The sequence below is a fragment of the Hyperolius riggenbachi genome, chromosome 1 (genome assembly GCF_040937935.1).
Source record: "Hyperolius riggenbachi isolate aHypRig1 chromosome 1, aHypRig1.pri, whole genome shotgun sequence".
Lineage (NCBI taxonomy): Eukaryota > Metazoa > Chordata > Amphibia > Anura > Hyperoliidae > Hyperolius > Hyperolius riggenbachi.
The window spans coordinates 270,874,349-270,891,331 of record NC_090646.1 but is presented as its reverse complement, the minus strand read 5'-3'; the positions used below and the strand labels follow the sequence as shown (position 1 = coordinate 270,891,331).

The 16,983-nt window shown below is 41.2% G+C and overlaps 1 protein-coding gene across 1 annotated transcript in view; it reads right to left on the bottom strand.

Annotated features, from left to right (window-relative positions):
• The window catches only part of FRAS1 (Fraser extracellular matrix complex subunit 1), a 730,981-nt gene that overhangs the window by 651,179 nt on the left and 62,819 nt on the right, over window positions 1-16,983 (bottom strand). Inside the window, exon 2 of the mRNA XM_068233564.1 lies at window positions 2,911-2,942. Coding sequence (XP_068089665.1) covers window positions 2,911-2,942 — 32 coding nt within the window. The remainder of the gene's footprint in view (window positions 1-2,910; window positions 2,943-16,983) is intronic.

Below are 16,983 nucleotides of genomic sequence, written 5' to 3'. Positions count from 1 at the left end.
AGATTTTCTAGAAATCCCATAAAACTTGCAGCAAGCCATCAGACTTTTGGGAGATACTGTAGAGTTGCTTCTACCGAAAATCATTTAAGCATTCTTGTCACGGACCACAATAGTGGATGCGATTGATCATAAACAAACAGAGATAGATTTGTTAAAAATGAAAGCACCTGCCTTGGAGGACCACAAACGGCAGTAAAACCTGAAATTTAGAGTTATAAGTGAGTCTATCTTTGCACAATGATTAAAGGGCCACATCAAGAAAATAGTGAAGGCAGCCCTCTTACATTTGTCGAGATCGAATTCTCTATTGAAAACGGCCATAGGCTACCTAATCCCGCCCATCTTCCTGATAAGGTCCTGCAGGACGCTATAGCCTGCTTCCAGTTCCTTCATACAAAAGAAGCATTGACACTCTTTTTACAGAAAAATGGGTCTCCTTGCTCCTTACCAAGATGTCCACATCTACTCTGATCCATCTCAAGTGAAATACGGTAATGCTCACACCTCTCAGTGACAAAGACTTGATTAATTTAAATCTTCATGTGTTCCATAAGTTTGTTGCTTAAAATGAAAAATGTTGTAATCCTATGTAATAACTGCCATGTCCTGTGACCTCCTGTGTCAGTGCCTGGCTCGCATGCGCATCCGCAAACGGACTTCAGCCTCCACAGAAGGATGGGTGCAAGGGGGCTGCCATGTGCGTGCATTGGGGGGGGGGGGGTGGGCGAGGCCTAGCGACATTTTTAACAAGTGGGCCTTTACACTAGTAAAACATAAAATGCATGACAACTATTGCAAGAAGCTTTACAAATAACACCAACAAATCTGAGTTGTTTATGAGAGATAACAACTATGGTATTGTGGGAATATGTGGGAATAGAGCTAAGTAAAGATGCTAAATTTCCATCTCTAAAGAGTTGCGATTGTCTCATGTGAAAACATAACACCTGTGCTGCTCTCCCACATCATTTAGCAATCTATCATGATAGATCGCTAAACAACAAGGAAGTGCATTATTCTTCTTGTTCTGCCAGCAAATGTTCTTAAACCTCTAGTTGAACACTGAATGCTTAGAACAGCAAATATTGCATGTCTGTATGTAGTTTTACAGAGGCCACAATGGAAGGATGGGCAGCATGCAAGTGACTAGGGCAGGCATGGGCAAACTCGGCCCTCCAGCTGTTATGGAACTACAAGTCCCACAATGCATTTGCCTTTATGAGTCATGACTGTGGCTGTCAGACTCCTGCAATGCATTGTGGAACTGGTAGTTCCATAACAGCTGGAGGGCCACATTTGCCCATGCCTAGACTAGGGTAATGAAGACCGTGCCAGTAGATTCACCCGTGTACCGATGGGACTGAAGTCAGCTCAATTTCAAAGATAGTCCAGCACCTTATTGAAAAAGTATTCAAATACAGAAATCAGCATTGAAAAATGCTGTGAAGTGGCCATTTCACAGCGTTTTTTAATGCTGACTTCTTTATTTGAATACCTTTGCAAGAAAGTCAACTTCAGAAGAGCTGTGCTGAACTATCTTTGGAATTGTTTTGTTTTACAGAGGCATGAATGTCTTTGATATGGACAAATGTGTTTTTTGAAGGAGCGAATTGAGGATTTCTCGGCCTCATTCTTGCCCCCTCCATATCCTGGACCACATGGACTGGTATTATTCATGTAGCGGATCCCCATGCTCGCTGGCTCAGCAGATCTGGCAATCAGAGGATAAAAGAGGCTTTGGAAGCAGTGCCAGGCTGTTTTTTATTTTCAATAGACGGTTTTAAAAAATGAAAGACCAATAAAAAAAATAAAAAATAAACACACTTCGGTGCAAAAAGAAGCATTACTCTGAACTGAGCCATATGTTTTATCTCCTTGAGAGAACAGGTAAAAGGTTTGCACTTATCTGCCTTCTTTTCTGACATTATGGAACACCTCCCACATGTGAATTGGATGATACACAACACATGCATTTCTCGTGAAGATTGTTTGCACAAGGCTAGGGTAGGTAATTTTAATTGTATCAGGAGAATATATATTTGGCTATCGCTAGCCCTTAGGCTGTGTTTCAAAAATGATTTGCGATTCTTTCCATCCTCCCACATGATTTCTGATCTGAAATCACCGTCTATTTAAATCAAAAGCTAAATACTGTACCTGTCTGCTGAACCCCAGTCTCCACCATACTTCCGCAGTCGCGTCCCACATGACTAACGGCATATACCACATGGGGCACATGTGTGACATCTCACAAGCACCCCACATGGTATACGCTGGCAGACACTTGGGGGGCAGCAGACAGGCAACGTATTTACATGCACAGGCACATCTAACATTTGAGGGTTACAACAGCCAGGGGGGGGGGAAGAGTCACAAGGCTGAATCCCAAAAGATTTCATACTGAAATCGACCGGAAATCGATCCTGTGGTGTATGAGCAGCCAATAGATCTCTCTCTGATCAGATTTGACCAAAAAGAGATGTGTCAGTGGCACTTTAGCATCTAAAAGAAATCAGACTGCGAAATCTGAGTCCTGTCCTCTTATGTGTGTCCTTTCCATGCAATCTACCTTACCAAATAATCCAGTGAGAAGCTAGGCTAATGCTAGGTACACACCATACAATTTTCTGTTAGATTCTTCTGTTAGATTTACCTACAACATGGAAAAAAGCTATCTGGCAGGTAAATCTAAGAGAAAATCTAACAGAAAATTGTATGGTGTGTACCTAGCATAAAGACCTCACCAGCCTTCTCAACAACACAACTACTGTTTATGCTTTGATATACATGATGTTTTCATATTGGAACAAACATCACAACAATGAATCTATAGACTCAAAGGAAACAAAGACAAGAGACAATAGGGCCAAAAAAAACAATGCAAAAAGTTGTATATGTAAGATAACATACCACAAATAGGGAACCCTGGAAGACACAGGCACCTGTGAAGAAGAAGAAACAAAAGAATAGAAGAACATAAGTTATGGATTTGCACAATATACAGCTTGCCTCACTTTGTGACACACAATTTACAACTAGTTGATAATTAATACATTTGACATAAAAACACTGTATCAGCCATCTGAGGACTGCTAGCACAGTTTAAAGTGCACATATTTAACTCCTAAAAAAAATGTATCATGATGGAATCACGGATGCAACTCTCAATGATTGCATTCAAAAAGCAAGCTCCAGCGCTGTCATGCTGTGTGTGACTTACTTGCCTCGAACATGCACGTTGGCAGTGCTAGGACATGTGCAAGTTGGCTGCACAGAGCACGGAAAACTGTGCATTATATTTGAACCTGCACTTATATGGGATTGGGTTTCAAGGTGAAATTTCAAGACACCCTGTTCAGCTGCCTGTACACATTGCGAGGATTAATGACGAGACATAGATGTCCTGGAGGAAGGTAGTGTGTCACAGTTTAAAACACATGACAGATGTTTTATTTATTGCTGTATTTGTTCTTGTTGGACAGAAGTAACCGCTTTGTGCCTGAAATTCTACACTATTGAAAACAAAAGACAACTTAGGCTGGGGTTGTGCTTTAACATAATTAGTGCCACGGAAGATGCTGGCCCTATACAAATCAATAATAATAAACTAAATTAAACTAAGGACAATATGCAGTTCTAGTGAATTTGGGGGATTTTTTCATTTTTGCCATGCCCCCAATAGCATGTAACTCTGCACATCCTCATACACAAAAAACATCATATTCACCAAATTCCATATGAAAGTCCTAGTATCACACAAGTACTTCTGGTCTAAAGCTTCAGAAGGGGGTGCCATGTCCTCACAGCAGTCCAGCTTCCTGCTGAAGTGCCTTCTGGAAAGACAGTGGTGCACCATTCACCCTTTCTCCTTCATGTGTTGGGAGGTGGAAGTTACAACTAGCATTCTCTCTTCCTTTGACTGTTTATTACTGGAAGTGGGTAGAATGCGGGGGGAGGGGGGGGGGGGCTTGTGAGATCTTCTGTGGGGTATAATGGGATTTGGCACAAAGGCTTTATGGAAGGGATGTGGCTAGATTACTACTAACCTCCAATGTTCTTCTATGGAGGTGTGGCCTATCAATGGAGAGGTGGCATCTGGACAGCAAGGGGTAGACCAGTCTGATCAAACTTGAAACCCCCTTTTAGTTAAATTTAAGGGGATTTTGTGAGGTGATAGTCATATAAATCTGTGACAGGAGGCAGGGGATGGTGAGAGAGTCTGGCCCTTGCTGTCTACCAGGCACTGAAGAATAACTGTGTATTATAGAAATACCCCAACACAGTCACAGGTCAACTTAAATACACCAGATGCAAATTGCAAGCAAGACTTTCCAGTAAACAAAACTTATTATCTTATCTTATTATATTAGTGCACTGTGAGTTTTAGTGCCACAGAGACATTTGTAGAGAAAGCCAAGACTGACTGCAGACCCAGCTATATGCCTGCATTACGTGTAACTTCAGGAGGATTTTCTAGTACCTCTTTAGATGTTATTTCCTATAGATATCCACAGAAACATGTGTACAATTATATGTGTAATGTGAACCTCCCTGTGCTAGACATGATCCATACATTGAAGACTGAGTCATCAACAAAATACAGGAGGAAATGATAGCATGCTTCTGTCCCATGTGGCTTGCTGCAACCTGAGAATACTGTCACACCATCGTATTAGTGCCCGATAACATTTGGGCAAAAGGTATACAGTTTATGTTAAAAGAAAAAAAATACACATAAAATTACACCAGAATACACAACCCTCCATACTTTGAAGACTGCCTTTGCTTGCACAATTAAAATATTTTTGAAATACCATTATTCCACAATCACAAATAAACATCAACTTACGAACACATCTTCGTAACTCAAGGGTAATTTATAAGTGATGAATAGGGATGATTAATGAGATGCAAATATTTCTGCATTCATGTAGGATTATATAAATTTGTATGTAAATGTACCAATCATTTTAAACCAGGGTGGGACTTGATTGGTCCATTCAGTAATGCAGAAAACAGTTGATTTTACTGACTAGTAAGGTAAATTACCGACTTGAGCGGTAAATACCTCAATAAAAATGTCAAAAAATGGGAATTCACGAAGATTAAAGCATTCCGTAAATCAAGTAAAAATGTTTGTTATTTATCTCCATCTCTGACCACTTGAAATCTCCATGCAGATGTCGCAGACAGCCAGTAAGGAGAGCCACACAACCCATTTGAACCAGTGCACTGGCAGGCGGTACTTGAGAACGGCACAGCAGGAAAAGGAGACATTTAAAAAGTATTTTCTGTAGCCATTAGATATGTATCTCTATATACAGAAGAGCTCTCTCTAGTTAGCAAGCATGCACATCTAAAGGGATGCACAGAACAGAAAAAGCTTATGCACACCACTTGTGGGAAGACTCACAGCTTCCTGCCAGACCTACTACACAGCTAGTGAGCCTTCATTACCGAACATGGCTTAGTTACTTTGACCTTTACAGGACCGCACCACGCCAATTGGCATGGACGTGGCAGCAGCCCCAGGAACACCAAACACTGATCGGCGTGCAGTCCTGGGGGCGCAGTTTGCAGGGGATCACTTACGCTGATGCACGCGCATCCCCACTTGAATGACGGAGCTCCGCTTCGTCATCAGCCTCCAAGCGGGTGAGGGGACTGTTAGACGGCCGTCTAATAACAGTGTACAGTGCTGCAATCTAAGGCAGCGCTGTACTGGGAACAGCCATATGACACGGCTGTCCCCCTGAGAGACACTGGAGTGATTGGCTGTCATAGGCTGAAGTCTTTGACAGCTGATCATGGTGATTGGCTGGCGGGGGGAGGGAGGGCTGGGGAAAAAAATAAAAAAAAAGTAAAATTTATTTATAAAATAATCAAATAAATATTTAAATAAAAAAAATAATAAACATTGGGGGAGCGATCAGACCCCACCAACAGAAAGCTCTCTTGGTGGGGAGAAAAGGGGGGGGGGAATCACTTGTGTGCTGAGTTGTACAGCCCTGCAGTGAGGCCTTAAAGCTGCAGTGGCCTATTTAGTGAAAAATGGCCTGGTCTTTGGGGGGGAGGGTTTAAGCCTGTGGTCCTCAAGTGATCAAGCAAAATTTTTCAGTATAGAGCCAAACTTCTACTGCATGCGAGGAAATCTTAGTGAGCTGTATTTTACCAACTTAAATTTTTTACCAGACTGCCCCTAGTGAATTGAAGCCTTAGGGCTCGTTTCCACTATCGCGAATCCGCATGCGTCCAACGCATGCGGATTCGCACATGTAATGCAAGTGGATGGGCCTGTTTCCACTGTAGCGTTGTTGAGGTGCGTTTTTTTCAGCGGTAAAAAAATGCACAAAAGAGCCAACGAATTCGCCTGCGAGTGGAATGCATGCGAATCGCCGCTAATGTATTTAATAGGAAATTTGCATGCGGCTATGGTATGCGAATTTTCATAATTTGCATAGGTACCAATGTAACTTCAAACAGGCAGTGACATGGTTAAATTCGCATATACCCTCAAAAACGCGCAAAAATTCGCATCCGCATGCTATTTCATGCAATTTCAACAGCGGTGGAATCCAGGCGATTCTGCACCGCAATCGTGGAAACGAGCCCTCAGTGTGCTGGTCAACACTACACAAAATCTGCTTTCTCTATTCAATACCATGGAGCTGCTGTGGAAAATGCATTTGTGTTCACATGCAAACAGGCATGGTGTTCAGAAAACTGTTTCTGAAAGTCTGCATGTGCATTAATATAGATATTCACAAAACATGCATTTGCTGATACTTGGGTGTACGTTTAGGAAACACTCTCTAAGGGCTCTAGCACACCAGAGAGTGTTTTTCGGCTTGTTTTCTTTTTAAAAAAATGCTTCGATTGACTTGCATTAAAGTCACGGTAAAATCACTGCAAAATTGCAGTGATTGCGATTTAAAATAAAACAAAAACGCAATCTTGGCTATTTTGCTGTGATTTTGCCGCAATTTTAATGCAAGTCAATGGAAGCTTTTATTAAAAAATGAAAATGACCCACAAAACGCCCTCTGGTGTGCCAGGGCCCCGAGGCCTCATTCACACTGGAGCATTTTACTAGATTTCAGCTTGTCTGTTAAACGCTAGCGCTTGAAAAGCGCAATTGCAAAACAAATCAGTGGTAGTGTTCCCACTGTAGCGAAAATCTATGTTGTATAACCCTATGTCTGTCATCCTTGTATCATTGTATATATTTATTGTCCAGCGATGCGTAATATGTTGGTGCTTTATAAATACAATAAATAATAATAATAACCAGCAATTAGAAATTTGCTGAAATCGCAAACATGGTGCATGCAGCATTTTTTTTTTTTATTTTTTTTTTGCAATTTTGGAGCTATTGCATTTCAATGTTAAATTAGGGAAATCGCTTTTCAAAATACTAGTGACTTTTGGGATTTTAGTGCATTTTGGAATTCCCAGTGTGAATGGGGTCTAAACATGCAATTCTCCACAGATCAAGGAAATGGAAGCCATGGAAGCAAGTGAAAGCCACTTGCTTATGATCAATAAACCGACAGCTATGTTAAGTAATAAAGTGCCAGCTAATGGCTTTCATTTGCCAGCACAGCTTCTTTTCCCTGGTTCGCCAGAGATTTGCAGTTAGAAGAATTTTCTGTTCATCTCTACTATTAAATACACCAAATAGGTGTTCAGGCTTCACTGGCTGCAAGCTCGAGTCTGGTAAAAAAAAAAACCTCAGAAACTACTGAAGCAAATATCAGTGTGATAAACCGGCAGGTTCATTTGTGAAAGGAAATCAGAAATAGCAGTCTTCCTATTATGTCTAGTATATGTATCCCTAAAAAATTAACAAATTGTGAGGCCTGCTACTGATCCAGTTCACATGACAACAGCAACTCATTCTGTCAGCAACATGGTAATAAGCACTGGCCTTCAAAGAAGTTTGTTAATTATACCATCCCTGAATCTGAGCATTTGTCTCTGTAATGGTTTGTCTATGGTAACAAAACTTCGGAAATTGGATTTTTCTGTAAGCTAGGTTCCTGCACGTTCATTTGTAAAACATTAACATGCTGGACATAGCTCACAAAAGATCTGCCACAAAACCAGACAGCAAACATCTGTGAAAATAGTCTGATGAAAGCAGCAATTCCCCTGACGTCACACACTTGCCTCAGGTTAGTGATTCAGTGAAAGCATTCAAGTTCTCTGCCCCAGACACAGTATGTAGTAGTACATGCACCCAGGAAAGGAGTTATTAGGGATGGTCAATGAAATGCAAATAATTTAAAGTGGATGCAGGATTATGCAAATTTTTATGCAATTTTATGCAGCTTGAAAATGGACCAATCGAATTTTACCTCAGCGGCATTTGAGTGGTTCATTGTTAAGTGTAATGATCTGCTCGGCTGCCTGTGCAGGCAGGCAGCCTTTTGACCACTGTTCAGGTCTGCATTCTGCAGGTCTCTGGAAGAGAGACCTTTTGTCAGTATTGCAGCTTGCTGCTGAGGAATTTGCATATGTTTGTCATGCAGATTGCCTAGCCACATCCCTTGTGGGCTTGCTCTATAAAGAGCTATGTTTCCCACAGTAAGTGGCTGGTCATAAGAGTTGGATCCTGTGTAACACTCGCCGGGAGTGTCAGCCTTGCTCTTTGTTGAAGATTAGCCTAGAGTAATCCCTGGAAACTGCACTGGGCAGGTTTCCCTAGTGCAGTTAGGATTGCTTATCTGTTTTGTTTGTCTGTTGCGATTGTCCTGTCCCAGCGGTGGTCGACAGGAAATCGTTCTGTGTGTCTGGGTGCTAACCGGAACAGCGGTTGTTGCTGGTGGCCCCTTCTGATCTGTTACTCTGTACTTGGATCGCACTAGCATCTTGCGCTAGTGCTGTGGATCCTTCTGTTCTGCTACTCTGTACATGGATCGCACTAGCATCTTGCGCTAGCGCTGTGGATCCTTCTGTTCTGTCTTCCTGGATCGCGCTAGCCACTTTCGCTAGTGCTGTGGATCCTATCGTTCGCTTATTCATGTTTTCATGTGTCTGTCTTGTCTGCTACGAACGCTTGCTGGAGGCTCGGTAAGGTGACCGTTAAGCAAGCGCTCACGTCCTCTGTTTCATGTTTGTCTGTCGGTGGTTAGTTAGGCGTGTTTGTCTCTATTGTGCTTATCACGTGGAGACCACGCATAAACGCGTGCACTGTAGCAAATGAGTGCGGTGTTCGCGTTTAGCTAGCGTTTGTTATTTTCCGTATCTTCTCATTGTATGATTTGCTGTGCCTTTGCTACTCTCGTGCTCTGCCTTGCTGTAACCTTGTGTCACGTCTGGCGATCGCACCTCTTGCGATCGCGTTCCTACTTCATATCTGCTGTGGTGTGTGCACCGTCGCGGGTTGGCGACTAGTTTGGTGCACACACATACAATCTGTCTCTGTGCTCATTCTCAATCGCCTCTCTTGCGATTGCGTTCCGTCCCTTCGTGCAATTCCTGTCTGGCGTGTGTGGTAGGGCAGAGGAGCTGTTCCTCTGCACTCCACAGCTCCCCCTGTCGACAGGAATTTCACTCTACAGGTGCATTGCACCTTTTGCTGGGTTCCCGCAAATTATACGTTTGTGGAGGATTTCCGCAGTGTCAGCGCACACGTCTTGTGCGCTGATCACGGAGAGAATTCCACAATCGTTACATTAAGCTGCATAAATTTGCATACAACATTTGCATCCCTACGAGTTATCAGAGCCTCCTCCCAGTATTGTGATTCTTTCTAATACACCTGTGTGCTGCCTTATTCGAATCAACTTTAAAAAAAAACAAAAGAACTGACCTACATTAAGAAAACAACACTAATGCACCGAAAACCTGGCAGAAACAAACTTCTATATTGTTCATCAAGGACACGCATTTGGTGTGAACACATACTATATATATATCAATATTGATTTTTTTTTTTCAACATGAGCTGTACTTCTTCCAACTGTAACAGTAAAATCCACTCTGGTGTGAAGAATTCCTTAATGTTCTCTCTGTAGTTATAGCCCAATTTTTTATATAGATGTTACTGCTGGATGGACAGAGCTCGATATTCCACTGAGCCTTCTTTGACAGGCTATGATGCAGCAGCTCAGCACCAAAGGTTCTAAGGAAATTCTAAAATAATGGCATGCTTTACACAGGCCTAAAGCTCACACTGCTTTATGCCATAGCAATGTGTGTCAGATGGTAAGGAGCAACTTTTATTCAGAACTATGGGGATTGGGGAATGGAGATTATTAAAGCCTGCTATCTACAAGTCAACTTGATAATGCTCTTTAAGGGGCTGAGGGACACAGCTGTTCCTAGCTTGTGATTGCCACACAGTGCCCTGCAAATAAGTCAAATAAATGAAAGCACCACATAATCTTGTGGTCTATAAGCATTGTAAATACTTTCTACGCTACTATGACCAAAAAGAAAGAGTTGGGGCTTATCAATGCCTTTCATTGGCTAACTCAGTAGGCATTTTAGGTTTATTCCATAGGCATTGTGAAAAAAAAGTTAAATTTCTCATGGTTTACAGCCAATTCACATTGCCAGCAGCAGATCTGCACACTTACCCCATGGTTCTGCCAGGGAACAAGCATCATCCCATAGCTTTGTAATGCAATTCAATAGTGGCGTTTATAACCACACTTACATCACATAAGATGTGGCTGCTGTGCAGAGGAAAACTGCCTCATGTAACATCTAGCTGCCTCACTCTCAGACAAATACACAGCGTGGGTAACAACCCATTATTTGTGCCAAATTTTTGCAGAGGCCTGGAAGCGCCCTGTGAGTCCATGGGACCAGTTGACAGGCACCTGATACACTACTGTCATTTGCTCATGTATAAAAGCCCTCATACACAAATGTTCGTATTATTATTATTATTATATACAGTGAAACAGGGTAAGTACACTTGCTGATTACTTGCTGTTAAGGGAAAATTAGACAGGCTTTTCTCTGTGAAACACACACAGGGTGGATTTCTCAGTATTTTCCTCATCTCCAGTGCAAGAGTTTAGGTCCACTTTAAAGAGACTTCCGAGTAGACAAAAATTGCCCCGTTACTTACCCGAGCCTTCTTTCAAGCCCCTGTAGCCCTTCTGCTCGCTCACTGTGATTCCTCGCTCCACTGTTCCTCCACTGTCCCCCTCATTAAGCCAGATGACTCTGCGCATGCGTGTTGCTGGTTCCGTGCCTCTTTGTTGCACTCCTGCGGCCGGGAGTGTTCTGCGCATGCACAGTACAAATTTTTGCTTACTGTGCAAGCGGAGGTGGACATCTGGAGAACCTAGCAGCGCGAGATAATGGCTAGAGACCAGGAAGACTTCAGGGGGCTATAAGCCCCAGGTAAGTAACTGAGCAATATTTTTTTCAATTAAAGTTTCCTTTAACCCAGCAAAAAATAACCAAAGGATCTTCCTATCACTGAAAATACACTATAATATACACAAACCTTCCCCCCCCCCCCCCCCCCCACACACACACACACACACACACACACAAAACAGACAGGTCTGCCTCTAAAATATAACATAGCTAAATATTTTGCTTTGGTAGAATCGTGTATGGCCACCTTTACCTTAATAGTTACACAATACATGCACAAAGCACCATACACTGTAATAAAACATACTATAACACATATAGCCAGTAACAAAATGTATTACATGCCTGCTATTTATTTAAGTCACACTATTTCATGCTTCTCATCTTTACTAACGTCAATACCTCAGCACATGTCATTCATACAGTATATACTCCTCCTTGTGTATGTGCCTGAGCTGCCCCACCTCTTTCCAAACTACACACAGGCATTATCTTATCTGCATTGTGGAGGTTGCAAGACAAGGCACAGGGTACACACTCACAAAGTGACTTAACCCTTTGATACAACAGTACAGACAAATGATTAGGCTACATTCTGTTATCCTCCGACTTTCACTGTGCCAACGGGTACCAAGCTGCAAGTGTTACCTATTTTAATATTGTAGTGCATTGTAGTGCGGGGGTAAGCATTGGCCTGTGTTCTGTCTTGAAACATTTCCATCTCTATCCATAAACAAATATGGTATTGTGCATACTAGTTAAAAATGTAACTCAAAGTGGTCCTGAAATTAAAATTAAAAGTGCATAGAATAAGAAACACTAGGAGAAGGTCCCTCCCCTTGTGAGCTTACAATCTAGTGGGTTGAAGACATTAGGGAAAGAGATACATAAGCTAGATAACCCTCATCTGAGGCGATTGTTCAGCTCTATCTTGGCCGAGAATCTAGTGTACATACAGCTGCCACATAGAAGATTGGTAAATGAATGAGTCCATTGTGCGTGTACTTATCCATTCTGCCAGATGCCACTGGTTTGGGCATCGCTTTGTTGTGCCTCCTCTTCTCTCCATGGAACAGTGTGTTGCTCAGCTATAGCATAACAGTATGTCTACGCAAAGCTTATTCCCTGTAATATTGAGCAATCTCATTACATTGACATTGATTTACAGTGTGTATGAAGCTTTAAGGGGGATTCTGCTGACGATACCTCTCTGATATTAACTGTACACCATGAAGTTTAGGGCCTTGGGATCTGCAGAAAACCTTAAGTACCTAATCTATCTGATCTAATACACTAAGGATACACTTGTTTGTGAAGGAATGGATGAGTTTGCATCCACTACTATCAAAGGGTCCTGCCTTACCAAGGCTTCGGGTTCACCCACATGTCTGTGGATTATTTGGAACCAATAAATCTCTGTTTTATTGGAGGTGTTGTGTGAACCCGCTGTCTTCATACGAGTTTGAGAAGAGGTCCCTTTATATTTTGCCGTCTTTAAAAGCAAAGGCCCACCGTTACCGATTATAAGAATTCCCCGATTCTCAAACCGGCCAATAATGGCATTAGTATGAATCACTCTCTTTAAATCCTTATACTTAGTACTCACATGGAGATGCATGTGCCCTGTCTCAACTGATCACCATAATCTCTTCCATCTTGGAGATCTAATCTATTCTCTGAAAAAATTCCTTAATAGTTGATTGTTTTCATTACTTCTAGCGTTGAGGCACTACTTTGTTAACTTCATTTATAAAATGCATGGAAATAGATTTCTTAAATGCTTCAAAAGTTAAATGAATGGCCTAAGGAGGCAGCACTCCAGCATCTGCGCTATAGAGATCTTATAAGGTTGAATATCTCTCTTTGAAAGAATTGTAAGGAGGCATAACAACCACATATGCATGAATCTACCTTCTGCAGTATCACATTTCCTACACAGAAAAATGCATCAGAGAAATTCTGTAAAGATGAGCTGTAATTCCATATCATTTTGCGAGGATTTTGTCATTTATTTTTTATATGAAGGTGTTCATAGAGCATTTATATGTAAGCAGACATACTTTTTATTCCATCACGGATGGTCTGCCAGCTGAGCAATGTCTTTCACCCCCGCCTCACAGACTTTTGGGCTTCCCTGGATGTTTAAGGCACCCATTTCTTTATGGAGTATGTTTTATTGGATTGCCGTCTGCACAGATTCCCTGTATCTCAGTCATTTGTCTCGGCAGTAATTTTGTTTATGTTCCTTCCTGTTGACAGATGCTCTTATTTGTAGGTACACCCAAAATGGGACGTTAGGAAGAGCTGCCTTATTTTTAACATTGCCATCTTCCACAAAGTGCCTAACTGTCAGATTTGTGTTTTGTGGCCTGGATTTAGGAAAGTTTTTATTCAGGCCTGGGCTCTACTAGTTTTATATAAAGTGCTACCATCACTTTGAAACACAAGTTAATCTTGGAACTGGCAATTACGTTTATTGGGATTTAAATTCACATTGGCAAGAAATATTGTGATAGCAAGAACTTATGGCATATATCAGTACCTAGATTAGGCTTGCCTGCTAGCGAGGCACAGTATAATGAAAATATATGAAAGTATTACCTAATGACTGCTTAGAAGATATTCCCCATATTTCACTTGTTTTATGTCCTGCAGTCAGCCAGGTGCAGACCACAATCAATGGGTCATTCAGAACTTGCTCTGACAGCATTTATCCGGATTTAAGAGGTATTTGTTTTCAAAATTGCTTTCAGTAAGCCGCAGACATATTTGATCACAGGCTGTCACTGTTACAAAAGCAGAACCACCATCACAAATCCCAGTTATTATGGGACGGAAGAAACATACAAATACTAACAGTTATTTTCTGGGGGAAATTAAGCTTACAAACAAATGGGAAAATGTACAGATTTATGTGTCACTGTGATCTAATTTCAAAAAATACAATTTGTACTACTCCTATTTGCACAAGCACTAGGGTTGATTTACTTTGAGCTGATTCACACTACATGAGCTTTTTAAGCGCTAGAGATTTTAAAAGTTCTAGCTAATGCAATGCTATGGGAGATTTTTAGAAAATCACATTGCACTAGTGTGAACGAACCCTATGTGATTTTTAAAAAAAATCTCCCATAGCATTGCATTAGCAAGAGCTTTTAAACTCTTTGGCCCATATCCTATTCAAGGTGATAAGTAGCTTGCAGATGCGCGCTACTTATCACCTTGCCATCGCGCGAGGATTACCGGCAACTCCTATTGCCCATATCCTTTTGCACGATGGCCGATCGTTAGGGAGCATTACTCAGGCAAAAGCCTGAGCGATGCTCCCTTTTACCGGGCCATGGGGAGTGAGGTTTACGCTATGGTGCTGTCCTTCAGCACAGCGGCCTCACTCCCCACACATGCGCAAACGTTACACAACGTGTAACGGCGTGCATTAGCTGGTTTAGACCTGCTCTTTGCAAGTCTAAGCTAACGCTCATGTCTGCTGGGAAGCATTGCTTCCCAGAGGCATACCAAGAGTAACTGGATATCATATAAAGAACTCGCTGGGCGTTTATATCGCCCAAGCGAGTTATTTTCCGCCTGCTGGGGATCATAACTTTATTAGGATTAGGCGATGCCTCCATCGCCTAAATTAAGAACTCGCCGGCGCTTAGTGTTGGCGAGTTCAGTAAGAGGATATGGCCCTTTAGCATTTAAAAAGCTCTTGTAGTGTGAATCAGCCCTAAAGGTGGAAAACACTGAGGGCCATATGCAATTCTCTTTTTCACCTGAGTTTTCTCCCAGGAGATAATTTTTCATCTTTGATTTTAAATAACTTTCCAGTACTTTTCAACTAAAAAAAGTACCAAAACGTTGGTGAAAAAGGACTGTTAAAATTATTTTGAGCATATTTTTGCCTTCTGGGGGCTTAAAATGCTCCTTTCAAACTGTGTCCATTGCATCCCGCTGTAACAGACATTGGCCTCAATTCACTAAGATCATGCAGGAGATAATAAGGCAAGAGAAAACTTGCCACCACACAATTTAGTGTCCCGTATGCAATTCGCTTTTTCTCCTGAGTTTTCTCCTAGAAGATAATTTTTCATCTTGTATTTAAAATACATTTTCAGTGAAGTAAAAAAGTACCAAAAAGTAGGTGAAAAGGTACTATCAAAATTATTTTGAGTATTTTCTTGCTTGCTAGAGGCTTAAGCGGCATTTTACTGACAATTTTGAAAATATTACCTAGGAGAAAACTAAGGAGAAAAAAGTTAATTGCATATGGGCCAGTGAGAGAGTTATCTTATCTCTTCATTCCTTAAGTTACCTCCTCTGGGCCATATGCAATTCACCTTTTCACCTGAGTTTTCTCCTAAGTGATATTTTAAAATTTGTCAATAAAATGCCTTTTCAGCCACCAGCAAGAAAAAAAATACTCAAAATAAATTTGACAGTACTTTTGCACTTACTTCTCAGTACTTTTTCAGTTGAAAAGTGCTGGAAAATTATTTAAAATAGAAGATGAAAAATTATCTCCTAGGAGGAAACGTAGGAGAAAAGTGGAATTGCATATGGCCCTCTAGTTAAGTTACTCCTCTGTAGTTATTTTCACACCCAGTTAATTAACTGCCTGGCCCATGTTCAGTTTTTCTCCTAAGTTTTCTCCTGGGTGATATTTTTAAATTTGTTAATAAAATGCATTTTAAGCCCTCAGAAAGCAAGAAAATGCTCAAAATAATTTTGATAGTACTTTTTCATTTATTTTTTGGTGCTTTTTTAGTTGAAAAGTGTAGGAAAGTTGTTTTAATTTGAAGATGAAAAATTATCTCCTTGGAGAAAACTCAGGTGAAAAAGTGAATTGCATATGGGCCCCTGTCTTTAACTTTAGAATTCTGGAGTTATTTTAAGGATTGATGAGTTAACTTAAAGACAGAAGAGTTAACTTTAGGTTTGCCTGAGGTAAAATGTTTCCTGAATACGACATGCCTCATCACCATGGTGATCACTCTAGAAACGTTATTAAAGACAGGAGATAAGCTTATTGAATTGAGGCCAATATCATCGCAGCCTAACAAAATGCAGTGATATTCCTATGGGTCTATATTACATTGATTACAGTGTGGCGCATACCAATAACGTAAACCATGCAGTGTGTATACAGTTCAACATGCACATTTACAGCAGCAGTGAGGCATACTTTTATTGTACTGTATGCCCCATTGTAGGGTTGCACTGCAGCAGCACTGCGCCTTGTGACGTTTTTGGTTACATTATGTTGTAATTTCATAGCATTGCAAAGCAATTTGTAGTCTGCAAACCTGGACTGTTTTTTTTTTTTTTTTTTGAAATTGTCTGCTATTAGGTAGTGAAAGTTTGCAGCCTTACCTTGGTCCCATCAACAGAAAATAGGGTGGGCTGCTGTTTTAGAGCTCGTTTTCCACTACACAAGGCTATCATGCAAAAATCTGACAGCTGAAGTTAAATCAAATTGGCTGTTTGCATCTTGTTTTGGTGCATGTAGAAAAACAATTGACAGCCTATTGCTGCTGTGGGAAACGTGCATGTTTTTCGGTGTGTAAATGCATGCAAAAACATTCACAAGGAATATGCACATGTGAGTGGAAATGAGCCCTTATAGCGTAACGAGCATAGTGTGAA